The sequence below is a fragment of the Equus quagga genome, chromosome 16 (assembly GCF_021613505.1).
Source record: "Equus quagga isolate Etosha38 chromosome 16, UCLA_HA_Equagga_1.0, whole genome shotgun sequence".
NCBI classification, from domain to species: Eukaryota; Metazoa; Chordata; class Mammalia; order Perissodactyla; family Equidae; genus Equus; species Equus quagga.
This window is the reverse complement of record NC_060282.1, coordinates 77,303,457-77,324,259: the sequence shown is the minus strand read 5'-3', so window position 1 is coordinate 77,324,259 and position 20,803 is coordinate 77,303,457. Positions and strand designations below refer to the sequence as shown.

The window sequence follows — 20,803 nt, the reverse complement described above, 5'->3', positions numbered from 1 at the left end:
TTTCATAGTTTTAGCTCTTACATTTAGGTCTGAAATCTACCCTGACCTAATTTTTTTCATAAGATGTGAGTTAAGGGTCTTAAATTTCTATAGGTATCTAATTGTCTCTCTACCTTTTATGGAATTGTGTCGTCACCTTTATCAAAAGTCAGAGGAACATGAGAGGAAGGGTTTGTTTCTGGACTCTTATTCTCTTCCCTTGATCTGGTTACCTACCCTTCTGCCAGTACCACAGTCTTGTTTCCTACAGCTTTGCATGATGCATCTTTTTCCATCCTTTTGCTTTCAGTCTGTTTGTGTCTGTCAATCTAAGGTCTGTCTCTTGTACAGAGCATGTAGTTGGGTCTTGCTCTTTTATTCGGTCTGACATCTCTCCTTTTACGTCTGCCATTTTTCAGTTTGTTTTCTATCTGTCTCATCTGTTTTGGTCCTCTTCCTCTTTACTGCCTATTATTGTGTGAAATAAATATTTTTACTGTGCTATCTTGTTTCCTTTGTAGAAATGTTCATTTTTCTTAGTTATTTTTTAGTGATTGCTCTAGGTATGACTGGATGCATCTTCACTCAGTCTACTTCAGAATAATACTATAATTCAATGCAGTGAATTATGAACTTGGCTCCAGTGTGTTTCCTTTTTCTTCCTCCTCTTTTGTGTTGCTGTTGTTACATATTTACATGTATATGTATTATAAACCCAACAATATAGCGTAATAATTATTTTTTATACACTCTTTTATCTTTTAAAGAACTTAAGAGAAGTGAGAAAGCATTTTGTAGACTCTTACGTTTATCCATATATTCACTATTTCCAGGCCTCTGTTTCTTCCTGAGGATGGTGTTATCGTCTGGTATCACATCCCTTCAGCTCTAAGGTCGTCCTTTAGTAGTCCTTGTAAGGCAGGACTGCTGGCAGCAAATTCTCACTGTCTGTTTATCTGGGAGTGTCCATTTTTGAAGGATAGTGTCTTGGACAGGTTTTTTCTTTCAGCACTTTGTGTCATTCTTCTGTCTTCCAGCCTCCGTTGTTTCTGATTAAAGTTGCCTTTCACTGTATTGTTCCCACATACATGATGAGTCATCTCGCCCTTGCTGCTTTCAAGATTGTTTTCTTCGACTTCTGACAGTTTGATTATGATGTATTGAGGTGTGGATCTCTTTGTGTTTATCGTTATTTGATCACTGAGCTGCTTGGATTTGGCAAATTAATGTTCTGTCTCAGACTTGTGATTTGTTGGCCATTGTTTCTTCAAAGACTTTTCCCGTTCTTTTCCCTTGCCCTTCTCCTGGGACTCCCATGCCCTGTACATTTGTGTACTTCATATTACACTTCATGTCTCTGAAGTGCTGTTTATTTTTCTTCGGTCACTTTTTTCTGTTTTTCAGATTGGTTAATTTCTATTGATTTATCTTCAAGCTCACTGATTCATTTTTCTGTCATCTCACATCAGCTGTTGAGCTCCTTGTTAATTTTTCATTTCAGTTATTGTGTTTTTCAACTCCAGAATTTCTATTTGCTTTTTGTTTAATCATTCTGTTTCTTACTAAGTTTCTATATTTGTTGAGTTTGTACTGTGTTACTATGGCTTTATAATCTTTGTATCTAGTAGGGCAGGAGTTACCTTCCTTGTTCTTCTTGAAAAGTGGCTATTTGCTCTTCCATGTGTATTTTAGGATCAGCATGTGAGTTTCATGAAAAATCCTGTTGGCATTTTGTCTGGAATTATAGTACATTTATTGATTGATTTTGAAGAGCCTTGTCTTTATAGTATTGAGTCTTATCCATAGATCTTTGCTTACTTAGGTCTTTTTTATTTATTTAATTTTTTTTGGTGAGGAAGATTGTCCCTGAGCTAACATCTGTGCCAATCTTCCTCTATTTCCTATATGGGACACCACCACAGCATGGCTTGATGAGTGGTGTGTAGGTCTAAGCCCAGGATCCAAACCCACAAACCCCAGGCAGCTGAAGCAGAGCATGTGAACTTAACCACTAGGCCACTGGGCTGGCTCTTAGGTCTTTTTTAAAAGTCCTTCAGTAAAGGTTTACGTTTTTTTCCTTAAATTTCTAAGGAAAACTGTAGGGTTTATGCGTATGTTTTTTGTTTGCTTGGTTAGTTGGACTTTTTTGCTGAGGAAGATTCACCCTGAGCTAACATTTGTGCCAGTCTTCCCCTCTTATTTAGTATGTGGGCCACCAGCATATCATGGCTGCTAACAGAGCAGTGTAGGACCACGCCCAGGAACTGAGCCCGGGCCACCAAAGCAGAACGCACCAAACTTAACCACTAGGCACCAGAGCTGGCCCTATTCTTCTGGTTTTCTTACATCATAATTGGTATTTATCTTATATTCTAATTTTTTACTGTTGTAGTATTGATTTTTTGTGTATTTATTTTATGTGTCACATCCTTGGTGAAATCTCTCATTCATGTGTAGGTCCTTTTGGATTTTCTATGTAGGTAGTCATAACCTCTGCAATATAGACAGTTAGGTCTTTTTCTTTTTAATCTGTAGTTCCTTTCATTTTATTTTCCTATATGATCGTGCCAGCTAGGATCTTTGGAATGAAACAGAAGCAGTTATGGTGAGCGCGCTTTTCCTCTTCCTGACTTTAAAGGAAATGATTCTGTATTTCCTATTGGGTATGGTGTTTTCTATAGGCTTTTGGTAGTTGTGCATTGCTTCTGCTGTTTTTATTTTTGGTTAGGGAAGTTCTCTTCTCTTCCTGGTTCACTGAGAGGTGGTGTGTGTGTTATTAGTGCTTTTGCTTGCTTCTATAAGGATGATCATATGGGGTTTTTCCTTTGATCTGTTGGTCTGGTAAACTACATTCATAAATTCTCAGATGAAAGAACATTATTTGTGGGATTAACTCATAAATTCACCATTTTATTAATTGCTAGATTTGGATTGTAATGATTTTATTTAGAATTTTTGCATCTGTAATTCTCCTCTCTGTTACTGTCATTGGATCTGGTGTCAGGATTATAACCAGTCTTGTAAGTTGAGGAACAATCCCTCTTTTTCTGTTCTCCAGAACCTTTTGAATGAGATGAGTATGTTTGTTCCCTAAGTGGTCATCAGAACTCGACTGTAAAACCATTTTATATAGGTTTTAAAATACATTGATGTAAGGCTGTTTTGTCATGATTTTCAAAATCTGTTAAACATATCTTTAATTATAGATCCACTTTCAATCTCACTGTTGTTTCTACCAGCCTTTTATCCTTGGATTTGGTGTACTTTATGTCTTTTCAAAGAACCATCTCTTGATTTCTTGATTTTGTTGACTGACTAAATTCTTTTCAAATCTCTGTGAATTTCTTCCTTCTGCTTAGGTTTAGTCTATTCTTTTTTTGACTTCTTGAGTTGGATACTTTTTCAGTTGTTTCTGATGCATTCATTTAAACTATAAATTTCTTTTTGAATTACATGCTAACCGTATATCACAAGTCTTAAGTAGTATTTTCATTATCATTCATGTTTTGTAATGTTCTTTTTAATACTTCTTTGCTCCATAAATTTTTGAATTCTCTTAAATTTTTTACACTTCTGTAAATTTTTCCTTCCATTATTGACTTTTTTCATCTGTCTGCATTTTCATCACTGCTCTCTGTGACACTGTTATTGTTGAGACAGTGCTGTGTAATCTTTGCAGTCCGCAGGTATAGATGTTCTAAACTTTCCGTGTGTATTTGAAAAGAATATATTTCCTGATTGTTATGCTCAGGGTTAAATATATACCTGTCAGATCAAGCTTACTAATTGTATTATTTAAATTTTTTAAATATTTACTGTTTTCTTTCCCTGTTTAATCTGTTAATTACCGAAAGTAGTATATTGAATGTACTCATTATAGTTGTGGATTTATTAAATTTCTCCTTGCAATTATGTAGTTGAAATATTCCTAGTGAATTGTTACTTTTATTATTAGATAGTGGCTCTTTTTGTGCCTAATAGTGTTTTTCACTTTGAAGTGCATTCAGTCTGATTTTAATAAAACTACACCGTTTGTGCGGGAGAAGGAGCAGATTTGCCTGCTGCCTGATAGGTCTTTTTCTACCTTTATGTTTTAAGTGTGTTCTTGTAAGCATCATAGAGGTAGATTTTCATTTTTTGATGCAATTGGAGAAATGTTTTTGAACTGGTGAGTTTATTCTGGTGTGTATAGTAATTGCCAGTATATTGGTATTTATTTCTGCCATTTTATTTTGTCCTTTTTATTTACCCTGCTTTTTTTCCCTTTCCTCCTTTTTACATATTTGCAGTTTTCTTTCTTCTCTTTTTTCCTCCACTCTTGGTTTGTAAGTTCTGTGTTCACTGTCTTTTGGTCGTCATATCTTATTGTCCTCACGTGTTTTAGCACCAAGTTGTCCAGCCCTCCCAAAGTTAGCCGTTATCATGCTTTACAGAGTCAGTGCTTCTGACTTAGGTGCGTGTTCGCCGCTTCCTTTCCTCACTGTGCCGAATTCATCTCGCTCTTTCCACGGGGTTCCAGTTCACTTCCTGAAGTGCCTCATTTAATGGATCTTTTAGTGAATGTGTGTTGATGATGTTGGGTCTTTGATGTCTGAAATTTTTTTAATCTTGCTCTCATTCTGGAAGTGTGATTTGACTGGATCTGGAATTCCACCTCGGGAGTCGTTTTTCTCGCTGCCTTGGGCGTGGACTGCCGCCGGGAGCTGTTCGCAGTTGTCCCTGTAGAGTAAGCTGCTTTTTCTCCCTGGTGGTTTAGAGAGCGTCTCTTTGGTTTTGACATTTGCAGTTTCACTCTCTTATATCTGGGTGGTATTTATTTTTTATCTCCCTTGGGATGCATTATTCTTCCCAAATCTGAAAACGCTAGTATTTAATCAGTTCTGAAAATTCTCTGCTATTTTCTCACTGAGTGTTGCTTCTCCTCCTTGTCTCTGTTCTCTCCTTTTAGAATTCTGTTTATAAATATGCATGTTATTTTCCTTTTCCATCTATCTTAACCTTTCCTTCATAATATCCATCTCCATCTCTTTGTGCTTCATTCTGGGTAATTTTCTTAGTTCTGGCTTCCAATTTACCATATTGTCTTCAGTCAGACTTATTCCATGTGATCCTTCCTTTAAGATTTTAATGTTATTGACTGTTTTTCATGTGTTGACATTCTGTTTGGTTTGTCTCAGTATACCCAATGTTTCTTAATAGTTGCTTTTAAAGAAATAGTTTTTTAAAAAAAAGTTGCATTTTAAAAATGACTATATTTGCAAGTCATTATACATGTTCAGATTTTACAGTCTCTTCCTAGTAATGTTATCTGAAGTTGATGGGATTCTGATCCTTCTGTGTATTGGTTCCCTTCACTCTCTGAGTGTTGGATAATTTCCTAGTAATAAATTCCTTGTCATTTTGAATTGTAAATTCACTTTGATTAGAACTTGGTCTGCAGGAACTCTGTACAGCTAAGGCAAGGGTACGTCCTTCCGTAGAAGTTTGTGTTTGCTTCTGCAGATATACCTCAAGCATTTTTTATGCTAGTTTCTCAGCTGGGTGTTTCTGGCTAATTGTGATAGTATCAATTCAAAGCCTAAATCCACGTGAGGCATTGGCCAAGGGTGTAGGCTCTTCAGGGAAGACTCCACCTCTCCCACCTCAAGGCCAGAGTGAGACAGACTGTCTTTCGTGCTGTATCCCTGTGTTGATAAGTGACTTTATTAATGGCTTAGCTCTTTAGGACCCTTGCTTCATTCCTGAGTGTCTCATTTCTTGTCACTGGCTCCCAAAATATGCCTGACTCCTCATCTCTTGTCCCATCCTGGTGCTCAGCGTTACCAAACGGCAGCCTCTCCTCTCGTCGTCCTCTCCCACTCCCCAATGCTGCCGAGTCCGTGCAGGCTGACGGCACCTGTTTTGATTTCCATTTATTTTGCCCCCTGAGATTTGCCTTTGTATCTTCCCCTCACAGCTATTCAAAAGTTTCGGTTTTAGCTAGATATTTTGTAGCTGGAGGCTTTAGTTTATCTAGTCAACCATATTGTTATCAATGGAAGTGATCTGTGGTTTATTTACTTTGTTTTTCTCTATGCTCTTAGGTTCTATTTGTGCGATAGTTAAAAACTCTTCATTTTTTCGTAATATTGTGAATATACCCAAATTTTTTAATTTGGGAATGTTTATAATGTTTGTCTTATGTGGTTAGGTGAAAAACCAAGCCACAGAATGATAGGTGTTATATACTCCCATCTATATAAAAATAAATATTTGAGAAACTGAAAAATAGTTCAGTTTGGTTGGAACATGGGTGTGTGGAGGCTCAGAGGAGGGGAAGGGTAAATAGAGCAATCTGTGAGTTTAGGGTGAAAGGCATATGTCACATGATAAGATCCCTCATTTGCCAAGTAAGATCTTCGGCCTTATCCTTTAGGCGGTATTGAATCATAGGTAACATGATCAGATCTATTTTTAAGAAAACCAGCTTGGATTGGAAGAGTGCCAAAGTAAACATAGGTAAGCCAGTTAGTTTCCTGGTGTTGTAGTTTGTTAAGAACCAAAAACAGGAGAAATGAGTATAGAGAATAAAGTGAGAAAACACGAGAGATGTTGATGAGGCAGTGGGGGAGGAGGGCAATGGAAGAGTGGGAAGACTGGGTTACCCTTGGGCGGTAGAAATCAGGCAGAGGAAGGACGTGAGATGCCTGCCTGGTGGCGTGGATGAGTAGGCAGTAGAGCAGGTTTTCTTTTGCGAATGCGCTTTGACTTGCCTTTGGTACATCCAGTTGAAGAGGACCAGTGGGCATGTGAATGATGTCTGTTCTCAGGAAAGGTCTGGGCTGGAGATCAACAACAACAGGAGTCGATAGCATATAGTATACATAATAGCTGAAGCGACAGCAGTAAGTGTGATTGCCCAGGGGTGGCGTGCGGAACAAGAGAGTGTATAACCGAGGACAAAACTCTGATGAATGCCCATGTGCAAAGAACAAGTAAAGGCTCAGAAGCAACTGTCGAAGTTAGGAGGAGCACCAGGAAGTCTTACAGAGGCCAATGAAAGAGGATTCCATTAAAATTTTTTTTTTAAATTTTAAGTCAATTGTGACATACTGTGAAGTGGTGAAAAACAATACTCTCGATTTGACAATTAGAAGGTCATTGTTAGCCTTTGCTTGAGCCTAATTATAGAGAAAAAAAGAGTAGAACTCTGAAGATTTTCGAAGTGAATGGGAAGCTAAATTTGGCTTAAAAAAAGACCTTTTTTCGTGGAAAACTTTTCCATTTTGAAAGGAAGGAGATGAGTTAGTAGCTAGAGAGACTTATGATCAGGAGAGTGATAGAGATGATTTTGGTTTTGTATGGAGACACTGTCGAGGTTTAAGGGCCAAAAGAGGAGAGAGGGTTGAAAATTGGAGCGAGCGTGTAAGTGATGGAGCAAGCTTCCACAGGAGATGGGGCTTACTTGAAGAGTCACGTGTCCTTGAGGGCAAGAACAGGCTGCAAGTGTAGTTAGGATTCTGGGGATCAGCGATTTTTTTCTGGTGTAAGAATCAGGATCATCTTCCAGGCTTGGGATCATCAGTGGTAACATACTGTAGGGGATTTGCTCAGGGTGAAGGCTTGAAATAGTCACAGAGGAGACAGTGCTAACTAGGAACAGGGAAAAGAAGCCATCAGTAACCTGGAAAGCCTTGTCACGGGAGGCGACCCAGAGTTTCTCATGGCATCGTTCTTCATGGTAGTATGATTTTGTCTGTGTCTCTGTTTTAATCTTTATAACCAGGACGCCAAACACTGCTGAAATAAAGGATAGAATGTCGGTTTTGAGTAATTACAGTGAAAGGAGAAGCACAGAGAAAGCGATGCCGAGGTGCTGTCGAGGAAGTAGTTGCTACAGCAGTGTCTCTGCTGGGCTGATACACGGAATCAGGAGCCACAGTTCTTTTTAAATGTAATTACCTAGGACTGGGCAAAAATAAACTAAGGAGAATAGAAACTGAAACAGTGGCTATTCGTCATTTTTTCCCACACTAGAGAGATATCACATATTTGCTTCAGGCCCCCTGACTTTCTACATAATAATTCTCTAGAAAAGGGATTTGCAGTTCCAAGTCCCCCTGGTAGATGGGGCACAGAGAGCTGAGACAGCGGAGAGCTAAGAAGACGCAGGGGAGGGCAGCGGGTGCGGGCTGCGAACAGAGGATTTGATTATCCGTGTTCTTTCACTCCAGTAATGCTCTTGAGAGACATGCTGCATAAGGAAGTAATTAGAGTCTGTTTCCATGTGTGTTTGTGTGTTTGTTTTTAAGGCTTTCTGTGAAACTTTAGAAGAGACGAACTACCGTTTTCAGAAGGAACTGCTTGAAAAGCAGAAGGAGGTGGAGTCCCTGAAGACACTGCTCAGTGAGCAGCAGCTTCGCATAGACGCTCTGGAGAGCAGAATCCGGTGAGTTGGGACGCCTGCGTTTTCAGCTCCCAATAGGCTGGGCTGGATGCCCTTTGTATTTTCATATGACTTAGGATATTTCTGATTCCGAAAGTCGTAGACTCTCGGAGTGCTTCCTCGTAGATTGGGGAAGTTGTCTTTTGATTATTTGTTTAGGAGGCTGAGCATTTGAAGGAGGGGAAACATCAGGAAAATAAGCCTCTGGCTGTTCAACAAACTAAGCAATATTCGCTTTAACCTACGTAAATGATATCTTTGTTTCTAGGCCTTCATGCCAGCTTTTCACATAGGAAAGTTCTACTTTGCCTTCTCATCAGCATTTTTGAATTGATGCTAAAATCATTTTAAATTAATTATAACTAGTTTTTCTGTTGACTCAGAGTCAGCAGTGCGTTAGTCATATGACTAATTAAGCCTTACCAGCGGAAGACTACTAAGGCTGCGTGCCTTCTCAACAATGTATGTACGCCTATTTTATTCAAGAAGATACTGAACAAGAAAATAACTTGTCGCTGTGATTTCCTTTTAGAACACTGTCTTTAGAACCTGAAGGATCACTGCATGGGGCAGGACTGGAAGGTGGACCGAGCCTGACGGCGGAGTCGCCTGCACTCGCGGCTGATGGAGACGTCTTGGATGAAGAATCTGGGTACACAGTGTTTAGTTCATTAGCCTCATCGTCTGAATAATCGTCGGGAGATTGCCGTAATGCTACTCTGTGGAGTATTTTTTATGAACTCAGTGTTATTGTGTCATGAATCTGCTGAGCAGACAGAGAAAGACTATAGATCTTCTAGGCTGTGCCTAAAAACAAGCCTTTGGCATCCAGGCTCTAAGTTTTCTTAGAACCTGCTTTGAAGCTGTGTCTGAAGTAACTGGTCTGTGACTCAGTTCATTAGTTTTGTAAATCTTGACAAATTACTTTAACCTCCCTCGATGTCTCTCTTTTTCCATTTAGAGGGTAGGACATTGTAATAGCAACCACCTTGCCTACTTAATAGGAATGATTAAAAAATAGTATATTTGAAAGCACGTAGGATTTTTATTACATGTAAATCCAAGGTAATTACTAATACTTCAGTGATACTAGTTAAGCTAGAATCATGAGAACAAATTTTATGTTGGTAAAGGTGATTACAACCTAGATTTTCATTGATGCCTGGTAATTGAGAGAGCTGAATTAAAAATATATCTCCAGGGATCAGCCCCGTGGGCGAGTGGTTAAGTTCGAGCGCTCACCTTCAGCGCCACAGGGTTTTGCTGGTTCAGATCCTGGGCACCGACATGCCACCATTCAGTGGGCCACGCTGAGGTGGCGTCCCACATGCCACAACTAAAAGGACCCACAACTAGAATGTACAACTATGTATTGGGGAGAAAAAGGAAAAAAAAAAAGATTGACAACAGCTGTAAGTCGGGTGCCGATCTTTAAAACAAAATCTCCCAAGGGGTTATCTGACAAAAGCAACTGAAAAGTACTCAACTTCTAATTGAATATGCGAACCTTTTTTACATAAGGTCAAAGAGTTTTAAAGGTGTAGTGAAGTGAAGTAGCGGGCATCCACTCTCCTCACTGAGTGTTTCTTCTTTTGCAGAGCTGATGATAAGCCATGCTTAAATTGTGGTGAACCTGAGAATTCCGTATCTGAGATAGAAGTAGCAGAAGTGGCGTATACTGCTGAGGAAGACTAACACCACAAGCAGTTCTTCATTCTTACGTTTCAGCAGGTTTAGAACAGAGTGGCAAGTATTTAAGAAGGAAAAAAGACTGAGGCATTTACAGAAAACAGCAAGAATGTACATGTGTAAAGTTTACAGAAAGAAAAGTTTTGTTTTTAAGTTATTGGGATAGGAAATCAATTCACTGCTGCTTTAGATTGTCTTTTATCCAACCTTTGTGTTCAATACACTAAACAAGAAGTCTAGGTAGAGTGCTGTTATCAAGGCCACATTCTTAAATACTGTGTGGAAATTATTCTGGTGTTCTGCCCATGTATTGCTCCAAACTAACGTGTGCGTGCATGCATCTGTGTGTGTGTGTATTTTTAAATCACCAGGTATGTTAGTCAAATGAAAATTAATTGCATGTTGCTACCTGATCGATGTGTACTTCTTTGTGTCTCTGACAGGATATATTTTCATTCATGGTTTAAATCAGTGGTAAAGATGAATTGAGTTTTAAATATTGACGTATTTACCAACTCTAAATAAAAATTGCTTTTTTTGGAATGTTACTGCTATTTAAAAGAAGATAACTTTCTAGTACCAAAGGAAAACTATTTGAAAGAGCTGTAATAACATAGCTAAAGTGATAAAATAGCCTTGATTTTGAAAGATAAGTCATTAATATCAAAATGTGATGTGTCCCAGTTTATTGTAATATGGTATACTTATTTTCCACACAGCCTTTATCTGAAATCTCTACCTGTAGAATTAGTGAGTTTGCCTCTTTCAGAACACTACCTCTTTTTGCTAATCAAAGCATACTGTTTCGAAAGTATATTATAGATTCTAAGCAAATAGGGAGTTATGCAAAAAAATAAATAAATAAAAAGCCATATATACTACAAAGTTCATAACTATATTGACTCCTGTCATTGCATTTTTATTTCTGAATATGTTGCTATAATGTATTATGGCTGATTTTCTTTTAAATATATATTTAGCCAAGTGATGCACTTTATGATAATTAAACTCTTGTGCCAAGTTTAATTGGTGAATTTCTTTAGCACGTGGAGTTAGGGTAAAGAATTACGTAGTGCCTTTACTATTTCACTTTTTACAAAAGTCTCCTAGGGTCTGTAAGTCAGCTTTATGAAAAAAATGTTTATTGTTTATTTCGTTGCATTTAGTTGTTGAAAGTGCCTTGTTTCATTTTTATGGTGTGAAGTTACTCGTTTATTTTGTTGCTGCTGTTTTGCATATTGTTGTTAATAAGCATTGTAATCTTGCTGGCATTTTGAACTGCGTATGCTTTCTAAAAACTGAGGGAAACTTACTGGGGAAATAGAATAACAACCTCCAGTTCTTTTTTTCTCTCCTATCTCAGAGTTCATTGTTCTCATGATGTACATATTAAGATCTGGTTGTATAAAATTCTACTGACGTAGATTAACAGATCCGATAGTTGTTGTTAACCTTTCATCTAAAAAGGAGACTGCTTTTTACCAAAGTACCAAAAATGTTAAAGTCTTCATCAGAATGCACAAGTCTGCTCTGTCTCAGAACCTTTTCCCCAAAGTGTATTAGAAATGTGTTTATCCTGGGAGATAGAAAGAATATAATAAATTCGCGTACTTGTTCATTTCAGAATATTATCCTAGGCTTAAAAAAGGTTCAAAAGGAACAATCATTTAAATTAATCAGTACCATTTTTAATCTAATTAAACAAGATGATCTTTCCTAACCTCCAGATATTCTGTGTGCTACGTGTGCGTTTTAAAGTGAACCATACACTTGCAAAACCTGGCCTTTCAGAAGACTATATTAAAAGCTTTGGATGGGTGAAGAAAAACTCTTGTTAATTAGATAAACCACTATTATTTATATTTAGAATTTACTTTTTTATTTTTATAATGCATTTTATTCCCAGTATTATATTCATTTAATAAAGTATTTTTTCAGTACAGTAGTAGCTGTGTCGTTCAGATGTTGAATACCATTTTTCCCCCTCCAATTGCTGTTTCCCTATCCCTTACGATTGTTGTAATTTAATTATAGTTAACTGCTGCATTTCACAGATGTGGAATGAGTCTGTGACTTTCTCTTTAAGGTTACACTTCGTGTTACTGATTATAAGTCTTTGTGAATAGGTGCAATGCACTTCAAATGTAATCAATAAAAAAATAGAACATAACTGAAACAGAAAACACTTTGTGGATAATCTTTTAAAACTTAAGTTCACGTGTAGATAATACAACCATAAAACACAGCATTTTAAAATGTCTTGTATCTGGCTGCTGTACTGAGGTCGGCGGTTAAGGCACATTGCTTCAGAAGACCACGTTCCTCGGGTAAGTCGTCTGCGTAGGCTCCAGCTGTTGGCGATGTTAGAAGGGAGCAGTGGCCTTGGGTCTAAGAATAATTTGTCTGGTTTTGAAGTGGATTTTGTTTGCTTGTGTTTCAGTACACGTGTCCTGCAGGCTGACGACTGCTCTATCTCATGAGGTGGGTGCCCTTCGTGAGGACTCACAGGAGAAAATTCTATTAGGCCTTGGTTCCATGAGCCTGTGTGTCTCCTAAACAATTGCTTTGTTGTTTTCTTAAGGACTCTATTACTGTCTCTCTTGCTTTGTTTTTTGGGCAGCTCTAAGCCAAACTGTAGTTCACCTGTAGCTACTATATAGAACTTCATGAGTTAGGTTTTTGTGTAGTAAACAGGACTTTATTTTTCTATCTTATTTTCTCAACACCAATTTTCTTCCCTATTTAACTTCTTCATGAGAACATGTGTATTTTTTTCTGATAAAGTCTCAGATTTGAGTGATAACTTAGACTACATTAGGTAAGAACTTTTCATAGCCTGTACTAACAATTTCTGCACCATTAAATGATGCCAATAATCACACAATTAAATCATCCTTCCCTTTAAAAGATGCCTTTAAGTAAGATCAGTGAATGTGGAAGGCAAACTTAGAAGTGCTAGCTAGTGCCAAGCTGTGGGTAGGTTCTCGGCCAGAGCACAGTATTGATAAACTCAGATTATGTTTTAACCATGGCCTCTGGTTAGAACAGACACCACTTGTCGTTTCATGTTCATCATTGGCAGCAAAGTAGAGCAGCGTCACTATCTCCACACAAAGCAAACATCGATATAAAACAGTACAGCTGTGTACTCAGACGGTGAAAGGCAGTGTTTTATTGTAATAGACAGGTGAGAATAGGTATAGGCTTTAAATACCCTAATGGACTCTTCGCACCTGGCAAATTGTAATCACAGAGGTGTCAGTGTCGGTCAGATGGCGGCTGAAGCCCTTGGCTGAAGCGTGAGATGTCAAGCCCGCCCTGGGGGATTAGGCCCGGAACTGGAGGACTCTCTCTAGAGTTAGTTGACCTGCCCGTCCAGTCTTCACCTCCCTGGATAGCAAACGCCAGTCACTGACTGACCCAGCAGATATTTGCGTTCCTCCTCTGCCACCCCAAAATAGGAATTGGAGAAACAGAATACTTTTCTCAGCTCCCTTTGCAGCTGGGTCTGAGCCTGTGACACAGTTGTGGCCGGTGGGACAAATGGAATTCTGCTGGTAGCTTCCTGGAAACCTTGTTTTCCAGTCAGAAGGAAAGTATGCTGCTGATACAGTGTCTCCCCTCCCCTTGTTCTGATCTCAGGAGATGTCCAGAGGTGCTGGGGGAGCCATCCTGCAAACAGGAGGAGTGACAAGATGAGGGAAGAGGAAGAGAACCACAGAGATGCTACCCTCTTGTTGAACCACTATAAATTGTAGGTTTCCGTTAGTTGTACCAAGATAAAGGCTATCTTAAATTTGGATTATAGATTATAAGCTTAAGTGTAGGGGGGAGGCTTTTCTTCCTGTGATGATATTGTGTATTTTGTTAGCAAAGAAAAAATTAAAGAAAAACAATTTTTTTCTTGAAAGCTAAAGGGGAGAGAAGCATCTATTAGACATATCAAAGGTCACTTACTTTCCAGGATCCTTTGGGCAAACCAAAGATGAGAGAGAAAACAATCTTATTGTACATTCGCATCAGCTCGGGCTGCTGTGACAAAGTACTGCAGACTGGGTGGCTTAACCAGCAGAAGTTTATTTTCTCTCAGTTCTGGAGGCTGGGAAGTCCCAGATCAGGGTGCCAGCAGAGTTGGTGTCTGGTGGGCCGTCTGGGTTGCAGACGGCTGCTTTCTTGCAGTGCGCTCACGTGGCCTTTCCTCTGCATGTGTGCGCAAGCAAGCGCTCTGGTGTCTCATAGGAGCGTTAGTTCCCTGCTGGACCAGAGCCCCACCCTTCGTGACCTCATTTTACCTTAATGACTTCCTTAGAGGCCCCATTTCTAAATACAGCCACACTGGGAGTTAAGGCTTCAAAATATGAATTTTGGGGGGACACACACATTCAGTCCATAACAGCATAGGATGGATGTAAGTAACATCATTAAATGTTTACAAAGATATTTCTCAGTTTAAAAGATTAAAGTAGATAGCCTGTTCTTTCATTTGGTCATTCAACAAACATTGAGCATCTGCTGTGTTGGCACCGGGTTATAAAAATTACTGAGAAGCACATGGTCCCTTCAAGGAATTCAGAGTGATACGCCTTCCAAGTAGGCTGATGTGTACTTTGTGCGGCATTGTGGTAAATGGGGTAATAGCGGTATTCACTGTCAATTATGGGGACGAGAGGAGCAGAAAGGAGGGCAAAGATTAGCAAGAAGTAGAAGTCTAGTGCTTTAGCTGCTTCTTAAAAGTGGAATAGAGGGGCACAGCTAGCAGAAGAGTCAGCTTCAGCCCATGCAAGTGACAAGTACCATGATTGTCCCTACTGCTTATGCCTTCATCTCGCGTCAGTTCAAGCTCCACGATGCAGCAGAAGCCCATTGACCTCATGTGATAGGTCAAAAAGGGACGCACAAACCACGATAGACACCTTAAACGTTGCATGTTAACTCAATGCACATAAGAGTATATTCATTCGCCAGTGTTCTAACAGAGGTTCAGGCCCCTCTTTGGTCTGGTTTCACGAATGAGAGTTCCTGGTTCTCTCTTGCTAAGCTGTACCCCTAATGCATTTCTGATTCCTAGTTTTCGTTTCTGTAAAGAGAAGATATGAGACACGTATGAAGGAATCTGTGACAGTTTTTACTATTTTTTTAATCCTGTACTGCTATCTTGCCTATACTTTTACCATGTCTTTCTTTCCAAATCATCTGACCTAGTTTTCCCTAGAAATGATCATTTGTTCTCATGTTTCACTGTTTCATCTACTACTAATAAACTTGAGGTGTACACACATTTGGAAATAAAACTGATGCCTGGTAGTCACACAGCTCCTGGGAGGGAACAGGCGTGTGCAGGTGTCTTAAGAAGGAGCCAGCTCGCCATGAGCATCCAGGGTGTCAGCACATCTTACGGAGAAGATGGAGAACCTTGGCCAGTCAATCAAGTGTGTATTCTGAGGTTGGGGAGCGAGGGGCTGGCTTACCTTATACCTTGAATCTATCCTTTCTCTTTGCTGACTGCTCTCCCAAGTGCCAGCCCACATGGCCACCTTTCTGTTCCTGGAGTCTAAGGTCTTCTGCCTCCTAACCTTGTCATACCCCGTGTCCAGAAAGCTATTTCCAGAATCCTAACAGGCTGGCTCTTCTCAAGTCTTAGGTTAAATGTTACCTCTTCAAGCAGCCTAAAAATAGTCTTCAAAACAGTCACCTTCATCTCAAATTTCTTATTTACTTTCTTACTGTCTGTTTCACCTGCCCAGCTCCCCACTGCTTCCCCCAGAGGGCAGGGCTTTCTCTCTTTTCCTCTTGTCCCTGCCCCCCTCCCAGCTGGGAGCACATAGTAAGTGCTCAAAAATATGTATTGAATGATTAAGATTAAAAAGGACTGAATTAGGGAAATATTAGAGAAAATAGAGGTGTTTAGAAAGAAAATGTAACTCTTGGGGATTGACACACTCTGGGTAGATTGTCGCCCTGCTAAGGAAGAGACTGACAGAGGAGGATCTAGGGAGTCTGAGGGTAGACTGAGTTTGGGATATGCTGGATCTGAAATACTGTAGGCAATCCAAGTGGAGCTCCCCAGCAGGCAATTGGATATGATCATCCAGAATTCCGGGGAGAGGCCTGCCCTACAGAACTCAGATTAATTAGGAGGCATTACCCTTCCTGTTCTTCCTGTCCCCGCCCATAGTACCATGGTCTATAGCCTATTAGGGACTATGTTAGTAGTACTAAAATGAAGAAGACCAGAAATGTGTGACTCCACGTGTACCATGGTGACAAGTGTCATGGAAGTACTCCTGCTGGGCCCAGGTGTCTCATTGAGTTAATTTGTTTTTCATTCTATAAGTAATTTGTTATCATAGAAGATCATGTTTTCCTTCCTTCACAGGAGATACGATAATAGCGCAATATCATGAAGTTTTGTTTTGCTTATCCTAATAATATTTAGTATTTAAAGCAAAGTTAAAGAAAAAGAAGAAATTCAAGCAGACAATGAAATGAAAATGTTTGATCTCACTAATAAAGTAATACAATTGCAGCTCTAAGAAGACGATGAAGAAATGAAGTCTGCGTTGCTGGTAGGAGCGTGAATTGCTTTAAGAATAGTATTTCTAGACCTGTTTTGGCAACGTATAGCAAAACCATTAAAAATATTCATGGCCTTCAACTCAGCAACTGCACTTCTAGGAGCTTAAACGAAGGAAATGGATGTAGTGTGTAAAGATTTAGGTCAAAGGATATGCATGACATTTGTCACAAATACTTCAGTTTTCAGTATTAAGGGGATTTGTTAAATATTTTGTACCCAGTGACGTTGCAGAAGAATATTTAAAGATATTCATGACATATTGCTAGTTGAAAGAAGATTACAAAACAGTATGATCTCACTTTTAAAAGAAAAAAGGTATACATTTATGCATTTGTGTACAGAAAGAATAAATATAGTAAAATAATAGCCGTGGTTATCTGCTTGATGGAATTATGAAGGGATTTTATTTTCTTTTTTTCATGAATCTGTATTCTCTCAGTTTCCGATAATAAGCATTTATTACTTTGTAATTTTTTTTAATTATTTTTAAACTAATAATAAGATGCATATTACCCCACCATCTGCTATCTGTTTACTTAGGGCAAGTTCCTCAACCTGTCTGTCTCCTGTAAAAGGAAAGTAATGCCACCCAAACTACAGGACTGTTGTGGCCTAATGGAGTGTGACACCGCTCAGCCCAGTCTATCACACAGTAGGCACTCGTAAATGATGGAATCTGACGTCCAACCTCCTGCACGGAACCATCATCATGGGCTGTTCAGGAGTCCATCTGTAAACCTAAAATACGATGGAAATCCCTTATTGAACTTATATTGATGGATGTACTCATGTTCATTTTCTAACCATGTTATTCCATCATTTACCCCATATTTTAAATTGTGAAGGCTTGCATCAGCTCTGCCTGGCTTACAAATGGTTTTTTCCCAAGCACATTTCCAAGTGATGCATTCGATAAATGGTGGTTTATCAAACTACACTTAAAATGCCTTTTTAATCTATAAGATAATGGAAATTTGTATATTGTTTGCAGTGGGACAAAATGGTTTTGAACTGGTAATTAAACAAGAATAAAATAGCAACAGGTATTTATCTGGACACACGGGGCTTGAGAGAAGCAGTTTAACTAGAGCCGAAGGGGAAGGGAGACTTTTGTAAAGAATCTAACGGGAGATTGCAAAACGAGCCAGGCCAAGCACGAAGAGATGGTACAGGTTATGTCTGCTAAAAAGTGACGCCTCTGACCACCTCACTAAATTGGCCAAGAAACAGTGCAAAAGATTTATGCCACAAGGACACAAGTGAGCGAGGAGATGCTCCCCGAGTCCCGGTCCCTCTGGCCTTCTGTGCCTCCATTAGGCTGGAGCAGGGCTGTATCAGCCCTGAGCGCCTCCCTACTGCCATACAAAGGAATTCCTTGCCGAGCCACAATTACCTGACAGTTTCATTTTAAGCGTCTTCTTGCACGCAGTGGGGCAAGTCAGGGCGTGCTGCTCAAGGGCTGATGAGAACATGGCTAGCACTGGATTTCTTTCTGTTTGGCATTAGTCTATCCATCACTAGTCTAACTTCACCCTTATTAATCAAAATAAGGGCTGTATTTTTGCTTAAATGGAATAAAGATTTTCCTGTGGTGACTGGGCACGAATTAGAAGGCAGGGGAAGAAGTGAGAGTTTGCGTACAGTTGAATTAATTAAAGAATGCATAGTGAAAGAAGAGAAAGTTACCACAGCATGTGGGCTGAGGTGCCCAAAAGGACAGAAAGACGACCAGAGGAATATGGCGGACAAAGCTGGGCCAGACAGAGGCAGGCGGGCTCTCAGTCTGGGAGGCTGATCCTTCGGTACGTGGCAGACCTCTGTTCTCCACATACTTGGTCAACGGCTTATTCAGCGGGTCTCGGAGAAATTGGTTTTATAATATGGGAGCAACTTGATGTTCAAAATAAGGCCTTTACTGTATGTGCTGGGGACATAGATACATTTAGAAATACCTTTCATTTTTTTAGCTAAACGATACATCGGTTACTCGCTAAGTGTTGATGTATATGTATATATGAAATATATATGGATATATATTTACAACGCCTTGCTCAAAGTATTTTTTAAAAGCTGTTGGGTTTACTTTTCTGAGCATTTCAGATCTACAAAATGTTTGCTAATTTTCTCCAGTTTTTGGAGCTCCAGAACCTTCCAAGCCCACTCTGCTTGCATCTCAATCCAATTCTAGTTAAGGATATACTTTAAAATTGAACAGACCTAGGGGCTGGCCCCGTGGCCGAGTGGTTAAGTTCGCGCGCTTCGCTGCAGGCAGCCCAGTGTTTCACTAGTTCGAATCCTGGGCGCGGACATGGCACTGCTTGTCAGACCACGCTGGGGCGCCGTCCCACATGCCACAACTAGAAGAACCCACAACGAAGAATACACAACTATGTACCGGGGGGCTTTGGGCAGAAAAAGGAAAAAATAAAATCTTAAAAAAAAAAAAAATTGAACAGAACTAAGTCTGGGTTTTGGCTCTGTTTCTTACCAAGTGGGGCAAATCACTTTGCATCTCTGAGCCTCAGTGCTCACTTAACGTGGAGATGATAATAGTGCTCACCAGTTCGGTTTGCTGAAAGGCATCCCTGTGAAAGGATGTGGAAAGCGCTCCGCAGCGGGCCTGGCATCTCCCGCAGTCTGGAAATAGCACCATAGCCCCAGGTAGGCAGGGGTGTTGTGCAGGTGCTGAGTGAGGCAGCATGCAGTTTTCTCTGCACACACACAGATGTGTGCTGCTCAGGCCTTCCGCCTCACCCAGTGCCTTCCAAGCTGTGTTATAAGAGAGAACAATTCAGCCACAGTGTGCAGACTTGAGAAGAGAGCTACTTGCAATACTGAACTATCCGTACTCCGACCGTCTGTAGTCTTACTCCGTCACAGTGGAATCTCTGAATAGATATTTTCATGGAAATATATTGTTAATGACCCAAGTTGACAATAAATTGGCCTCACCTTTTCACCCGCATCTATCACCCTTCTCATGCACTCGCCATGCCCTTGTCAGTTCACTGAATGTTCTAAATGCTTCCCCACCTCAAAACACCCAAACATAACATTTTCTCTCCATTTTCTTTCAGTAGAAGAATAAAGCCAAAACTTAGGGAAATCTCAACTTCCTGCTTCTGCAGTCTTTCCGCTAAGTCTTATTTCATGAGTGATGCTTACAAATTTTATAAACACCAAAAGTTAAAATGAAACTTCCAGTGTAAATACTTGAAACAAATAGGCATATTATGTAAGGACACCAAGCAATAGATAAATTAAGGAAGTTGATCTATCCGTGGTCAGATATCAGATTCCCTTAAAGTTATTCTTGAAAGGTTTTTTCTTTTATCTCAGCCTCACCTTTCAAATATGTTGGAGGAATAATATTTATTTAGTGTGCTGTCAAGGCAGAAAAAGCTGATATGGAAGTCACTTCCCAAATTTATTTTCAAGGTACAAAATGGTCACCGTGACTAAGCATACAATGTGCCTTGTGCCTTGGTTGGTTCTTCCCTCAATTACACAGGGAGTTTTAAACTTAAAAATGTTTGAAAATAAACAGTATTTGAGTAACTTTATTCCTCTCCTTTTTCTCAAGCTTTTGCTGAAGTGGAAGGGGACACACTCTAAGAAAATTGCATTTTGAGTTAGGGAAATAAGAATTTCCTTTCACCGGCATACCTGTGCATGCTGGGGTTCCTGTCCATGTCCATGGAGGGTCTGCGAAGATGACAACAAAAAAACAGGCTATGCTGGCCTTGGATTCTATCTCCAGAAAGGTCTCAGAAACATTTTAGGTATTGCTCTCAGTTACCCAACACTTTGTAATCTGTGTACGTTCAGGCATTTTATCAGCAAGCATTGGCCGCTGCGCGGTGGGCTGTGTGCTTGACGTGCTGCCGCGAACGAGACCCTTTGTGACCCTGCTGCTTCTCCCACCCCCACCGTGAACCCCAACTCCAGACACGCGATTTCCCAGCTCTACCTGTGATACTCCCACTGGGGAGCCTGGGCTGTTAGCCCCATGGCCCCTGGTCCATTCCCCTGGTAGAACAATGACCTCTGTGGGTCGTAATGTTTGAGTCCATGCACCACATTAGACTCTGAACAGCCTTCAGTGCTCAGCACAGCACAGCGCCGGCACCTAC

General features: G+C 39.9%; 1 protein-coding gene across 2 annotated transcripts in view; it reads left to right on the top strand.

Annotated features, from left to right (window-relative positions):
- The window catches only part of SNX16 (sorting nexin 16), a 37,847-nt gene extending 25,437 nt beyond the window's left edge, over positions 1-12,410 (top strand). Inside the window, exons 7-9 of one of the 2 annotated variants that reach the window (XM_046642226.1) lie at positions 8,271-8,407; positions 8,937-9,056; positions 10,003-12,410. In XM_046642226.1, the coding sequence (XP_046498182.1) occupies positions 8,271-8,407; positions 8,937-9,056; positions 10,003-10,099 (354 nt within the window). In that variant the 3' untranslated portion in view covers positions 10,100-12,410. The remainder of the gene's footprint in view (positions 1-8,270; positions 8,408-8,936; positions 9,057-10,002) is intronic. The other variant, XM_046642225.1, reaches the window with a different exon arrangement.
- Positions 12,411-20,803: the final 8,393 nt, after the last annotated feature.